At 38.3% G+C, this 7,013-nt stretch overlaps 1 protein-coding gene across 1 annotated transcript; it reads right to left on the minus strand.

Annotated features, from left to right (window-relative positions):
* Positions 1–981: 981 nt before the first annotated feature.
* On the minus strand, positions 982–1,452 carry LOC147473137 (uncharacterized). Its single transcript, XM_086587787.1, has one exon. The coding sequence runs from the start codon at positions 1,450–1,452 to the stop codon at positions 982–984; it is 471 nt and encodes a 156-aa protein (XP_086443913.1).
* Positions 1,453–7,013: the final 5,561 nt, after the last annotated feature.

Raw genomic sequence — 7,013 nt, forward strand, 5'->3', positions numbered from 1 at the left:
GGTGCAAAGGTCAAGTCAGAGATGAAGACGTATCTACAAATCATGTTGACTGAAGTGCCTGGAACAGTAGCATCAAAGGTACTTCTGGACAGGATCGGTATCCAAGTGCAATACACAGTTCACGCTCCGGTGTGGTGCAAATGGTCCAAGCCGCAACCAGGGGATTTACTGGTCAACACGGATGGGTCAGTTTCAATTGACGCGAATGGGTATGGTGGTGTTATTCGAGATGAATTCGGTCCCGTCAAACTAGTGTTTACAGGGAACTCGACTAAAAGATCGGTTATCACCTAAGAGTTGCTAGCAGTTGAAGCTGGAATGAAGGGAGCAATCCAGATAGGAGCGAGGAGGATTTGTGTATGCTCAAACTCGAAGGGAGCAATAGGATCTATTACTGGAGAAGAGGAGCCGCCTTGGTACTGCCTCAACATAGTGGCTGCTATTGCATGTTTAAAGTTACACTTTGAATGGGTGGATTTTAAACATGTGTTCAGGGAATCAAACCGAGTTGCTGATTACTTCTCAAAGCTAAGCAAGGAACATGAGAATTCTATTTTGTATTTCCTACCTCCTTTAGACTATGAAATATCAGAAATGGTGAAGGAGGACGCACAAGGGAAAATGTATTTGAGAACATGAGTTTCTTTTTCTTTAATGCAGGTCGAGGTCAGCCTAACCTTTAAATGCTTCAAAAAAAAACATGGGTAATGTTTTTAGCAACAGCAACCAATGCCAACTGAAGTTGATGGGCAAAGCAATGAACATAAAAAGCAAATCCGTTTTTCTTCATGATGAGGGCTTTAAGACCGTTGAACTGACCTTGCATATTACTAGCTCCGTCATAACCTTGACCATGCAATCTTGATATACATAATCCTTGTTTGCTGAAAAGTGAATCAAGAGCTACTTTGAGTGATAAGGCACTAGTTTCTTCAACGTGCACAATGCCAAGAAAACGTTCAACCAAACATCCATCTTTATTTATAAAGTGCAAAAAACAGCCATTTGTTCTTTAATTGATATGTCTCGAGATTCATCAACCAAAACTAAGAAAAAAAAATCTCCAAGCTCTTTAAGGATGGCGTTTGTAGTTTCTACTGCAGCTGAATTGACAATATCTCTTTGAATATCAGGCGAAGTCAAACAGATATTCCCAGGAGAATTTCTTATCACATCCTTAACGACATCATTGTGATTCTCTGCAAATTTCAACATGCCTAGAGAGTTCCCTGGATTACTTGAGGTAGGGGATTCATCATGACCTCTAAAGGCTAATCCTTGTCGTAAAAGAAATCGAGAACAATCAACCATTGTTTGCAAATGAATTCTGTATGCACTTTGAACCTTGTCTGACTGTCTAGATAAAAGAGTTCGAACTTGTTGCTTCTGATTTAGTAAAGCTTGCCTTTGCCTATATACATGATTGTGAGTAGTATTAGGCCCCCCCAACATGACTCTGTAATGCGACCTTTCTATTTTTCCAATTTTTAAATCCTCTAAATACAAAGGAATCTCCCCCTCCTTGCTGCCCGTGTTCCGGTCGAAAAAGATAACAATGTAAACAAAAAACAGCATCATCATGTATGATATACTCTAACCAATCACCACCATCATTGAACCAGGAAGCATTGAATCTTCGTAGTTTATTGTATATAGGTGTTAATAGAAACTTGTGCTCCGCGGGCCTGAAACCCTTTAGTAGATATGATCGACGAACAAACTCTTGCTCATTATGAGGATAATCTGAAATTCGAGGATGTAACCCCGGATCGGCAGGAAGATTTGTATGATCATTCTCCACACGGTTTCACTTTAGCGTAGGTTGCACTTGATTAGGGGGAGTATTTTCTACTACCACAACCACAGGTGATTGATCAAGAATAGGCTTCCTTATGAGGAATTTCTCCATATCTACACAAAAATCAATTACATATCACTACAACAAAAATTATTTATTCCTTAAAGGCTAACCGAATATAGATGAAACGTGTATGTTATCAATCAATTAGAAAGGTGGAAACATGTTTTTCAACAAATATCCACAGAATTGTATTATTTGTTCATAAGAAAATACTAAAACATAAGTAAGAAATGAGAAATAGAGAACATACCGAAGTGAAAATTGGTTGGTTCTGACTTCTGAAATTCTGAGTGCAATGATGGATTGATGGTTAATTAATATTGGTTGGTAACGAGAAGTTCTGAGTTCTAGGAGAGAAGGAGAGACCGAGAGAGAGGTGTTGTTATTTAACCCAAACCTGCAATTGAAGACTGGACCCTCGCTAGAAAGAAGGTATCTCCCCAAAACTGGAATTACTAAACAACAACCATGGACCCCAACTGATTTGGAGGGAATCAAAACTGAGAGAGAAGGATAAACTTGAGAAGTCGAGAAAGAGATGTGTATTTGTGGGCTTGTGGCCGGGTTGCTCAAATAACAACACTACTATTTTTTTTGGGTCCAAAATTGAGCGGGGGGGGCGCCTACCTGGTCCATTAATAGATCCGCCACTGGTTGTACACATGCATAGTGGTGTTTGCATGTTTGTTGCACATGCATAATGGTGTGTGCATATGTGGTATAATAATATTTGCATGTGTGTTATACACATACATAATGGTGTGTTCATGTTTTTTTTTTTTTTTTTTTTTTGCTAAATAAGTTAAAAATTATATTAAAAGTAAAGTATTATACAAGTACATTAAAAGGACATCACTCCCCCTAATCTATTTGGTTCAAGCAAATCTCATAAAGGTTTGATAAGGCACCTCCTATTTATGAATCCAAAGGGGTTTCTCATTACAAACAATTAACAGATCTTTCTCTAGGTTTGAGGCTTTTTTGTTGGAAAACTAAACCAAATTTCTAGAAGTCAAAGAGTCTTAGTGAAAGTTTAATTGTGTCTAGGATAATGAAAAGTCTAATTAAAATGTGTAATATAGTTAATGAGGTTTCTAGTATCTAGAGTCTTCTTTAAAGGCTATATAAGCCATTTATGTATCTGTTTATAGATTAAGAATAAAACTAAGAAACAAATAATTGAGTTGTTTGATGGAAATTCTTCTCCCAAAGTGATAATCTAAGTTACTTTTATAACAAAGTAGTATTAGAGCTGAAACGATCTTGTGTAGATGGCAAACACAAGTAACATGGGTCTCTCATTACCCGTTTCAATGGAGAAAACTATGATTATTGGAGCAACAATATGAAGGTGCTATTAAAATCAATGGAGCTGTGGAATATTGTTGAAGTAGGGTACAATGAACCTAAAAATGAAGTAAATTTGGAGGAAGGACCAAGAAACATTTTGAATGAGAATAGGAAGAAGGACAGCAAGGCACTTTTCTAGATTTATCAAGCAATCGAAATGCCGGTGTATGAGAGAATTGCCAAAGCTAGAAATGCAAAGCAAGCTTAGGATCGGAGGTCATCCAAACAGCATACAAAGGAGAAGAAAAGGTGAAAAAAGTTCGACTTCAAACCTTAAGATCGGAGTTTGAAAAATTAGAAATGAAAGATCAAGAAAGTATTGCGGAGTACTTCACGAAAGTAACTTCAATTGTAAACCAAATGGCATCGAATGGAGAAATCTTAGAAGATGAAAGGGTTAGTTATTGAAAAAATTCTGCGTAATTTGCCCCCGAAGTTTGATTATGTTGTGGTTGCTATCGAAGAATCAAGAGATTTGTCCACTCTCTCTCTTGAAGAGTTGCAAGGTACTTTGAAGGCCCATGAAGTCAGAATTAATCTGAGGAACCCTCCCCTCCTTCTCAACCCGATCAAGCTCTCAAATCCAATGTCACGGGAGGTCGTGGATCTTCTCATAGTCGTGGACGTGGAAGAGGTCGAAACTATAGAGGATGAGGTTCAAATTTTCGTGGGAGAGGAAGAGGTCGTTCAAGCAATAACCAAGATGAAAGAGAAGAAAATCATAACTCCATATTTTTCCAAAGAGGTAGAGGTCGTGGAAATCAAAGAGGCAGGGGTCGTGGCTACTTTGAATGCTACCATTGCCACAAACCAGGACACACTATCAGCAAGTGCTGGTATAAGCAAGAGGATAACAAGCAGAATGAGGCAGGTTATGTACATGAAACAAAACATGAAGAAAGAAGTATTCAAGACACTTCGTTGCTTGCTTGCTTGTCATGGTGATGACTTGGATGATGTGTGGTATCTTGATAGCGGTGCTAGCAAGCATATGACAGGAAACAAGAATTTGTTTACAAGCTTAACAAAATCTGATTGTGGCCAAGTAACGATTGGTGATAATAAAGCATACAAAATCGAAGGAGTTAGTGAAATAGCTTTCAAAGCAAAGTCGGGGGAGCATCAAGGCGATGGCTGATGTTTACTATGTCCCGGTTAAAAAGTCATAATCTTCTAAGTGCGGTCATCTTTTTAAGGAAAGGATTTGATATCCATTTCCGAGACAATGCTTGTTTCTTGTCAAAGAAAAGTCAGCTTGTTGCATAGATTGGCGTTGCTGAAAATAATTTGTTCCCTCTAAAACTTCAAACCTCGAATTTGTCTTGCTTCACTAGTGTTGATAATGGGAACTGGAAGGCTCGAAGCTATGGCATGATAGGTTTGGACACTTGAACTATGGAAGCTTGAAGCAGTTATCAACGAAGGCGATGGTCAAAGGACTACCTCAAATTTATCTTACAGATGATGTTTGTGAAGATTGTCAGATTGGCAAGCTTCATAGATCTCCATTCCCTTCGCAGTCCACTTGGTGAGCAAAGAAGCTACTATAACTTGTTCATTCAGATTTGTGCGGTCCAATGCGAGTTACATCTCACGGAAGTAATCGATATTTTATCTCCTTCATTGATGATTATTCAAGGAAAGTGTGGGTTTATTTTCTTAAAGAAAAATCAGATGCCTTCCAAGCCTTTAAGGATTTCAAAGCTAAAGTTGAAAAAATTTCTGGTTTGCGTATACAATCGTTGAGAACTGATCGGGGTGGCTAATATCTTCCGACTGAATTTGAAATATATTGTAGAGATCATGGAATAAGACACCAATTGACAGCTCGATATACACCACAACAAAATGGTGTTTGTGAAAGAAAGAACCACACTATCATGGACATGGTGAGGTGTATGCTTAGTAGGAAGAAGTTGGAAAAAGTACTATGGGCTGAAGCTGTTTCATGTGCTGTTTATTTGATAAACAGATCACTGACGAAGGGCTTGATGGACAACACACCTCATGAGGCACACATCCCTGATGCAGCAAGGAGCAAGCTCGATGACAAGGCAAAAAAGTGTATATTTGTTGGCTATAGTGAGAGGAGCAGGGCCTACAAGTTGTACAATCTGTAACAAATAAGATAGTGATCAGCTAGGATGTTCGGTTCGATGAAACTTTTGCCTATAATGGTGGTACAAGTACAACTGATTTTCCTATGCTAGAAAGTGAAGAAGTTGGCTCTCACACAGACAGTGCACCCCCGACTTCATCAAGAGATGATGACTATGAAAGTCCTCCCCAAAAAGTGAGAAGTATACGAGAACTTTACAACTCGACTGAGCAAATTGAACTAGATGATGTTGTTTACTTTGCTTTCTTTACGGGAGAGGATCCAATTTCATTTTATGACGCGAGTAAAGAAGAAACATGGAAACAAGCAATGATAGAAGAGATAAAGTCCATTGAGAAGAATGGCACTTGGGAGCTCACAGATCTGCAACCACACAAGATTCCTATTGGAGTGAAATGGGTATACAAAATAAAGAAGAATCCAGATGGCTCTATCAACAAATACAAGGCAAGGCTTGTGGCGAAGGGATACAAACAAAAGGAAGGAGAAGATTATACTGAAGTATTTGCTCCTGTTTCCAGACTTGAGACCGTCAGACTAATGATTTCTTTTGCAGCTCAAAACAATTGGAAAATATTCCAAATGGATGTGAAGTCGGCGTTCTTAAATGGAGTTTGATAAGCACCCAAAAGTGTATTATGAAACCCCATTGAGACATATAAATTTGGTTAATTATGTGTTTAATAATCATGAAATAAATATGTTTTCATACTTTTGCAGGTATTTGCAGTAAACATGGAAATATTGGTTAAACCTGCGATAAAGCACGAGGAACGGCGTATATATGAATTCTTCCAAATCCGCACAGAAGCATCAAAATTCCAAAGCTCCTACCTCTCGAACCAGGACTCCGAATGCGACAAGAGAGCTGCTCAGACAATCAGGACGATGAACTCTACGCATAGGCGCGAAGTTGTAAAAACTATCCAAAATACCGGACCGCCACTGGACTGCACATGGACCCACTATGCGGGGCCACAAGATTGGATGAGTCATCAATCATGGAGCATGTCAAGACAAAAATAACAAATTATTGGTGCAAAGTTGACACCTTGCATGTAATAAATTAGATTAGGTGTTAATAGTGAAAAAAAAAATGCAAGGTGTCACTTTGTTTTAATGTGGTGGATAAAAATGAATTAATGTGGTTTGATGATTCACGTGGGAGGAAATGAGATTTCTCTCAAATGGAGAAGAAATTAGACAAGGGTGGGGGACACTCCATTTACTCCCTTGACTTATTTTTCTTACATTGCATTATTTTAGTTCCTTAGTGAGAAAAATCATAAGTTAGTTTTTAGTTTTTATAAGAAAAGCTTGTAATAGTTTTAATGGAGGAAACACTTGTTTTCTTCTAGAAAATAAATAGAAGTGAGTTTGATTGTTTAGCTTTCTCCTCTCTCTCTCTTTTGTTTTTTTTAGTTTATAAATCCTTGTCCCAAGGATCATGAGCTAACTTCCCTTTTGGGGAGTTAATCCAACTCATGTGAGGGTAAATCAATTTTTGTTGGTTTGGTAGGTTGTTAGGAAGAACAACTAGCTCTACACCCTATCCCAAAATGATAGTTGGTGTAGTGTCTAGTTAGGAATCAAAGCAATGAGCTTAGAGATAAGTCATTGCTTAGTTCCCACTTGCTAGCATGTGTGAGCTCTTAAGTGAGCCATACATGCTAGGGATCAAAT

This window comes from Coptis chinensis, unplaced genomic scaffold (assembly GCF_015680905.1).
Source record: "Coptis chinensis isolate HL-2020 unplaced genomic scaffold, ASM1568090v1 utg4543_pilon_pilon, whole genome shotgun sequence".
Lineage (NCBI taxonomy): Eukaryota > Viridiplantae > Streptophyta > Magnoliopsida > Ranunculales > Ranunculaceae > Coptis > Coptis chinensis.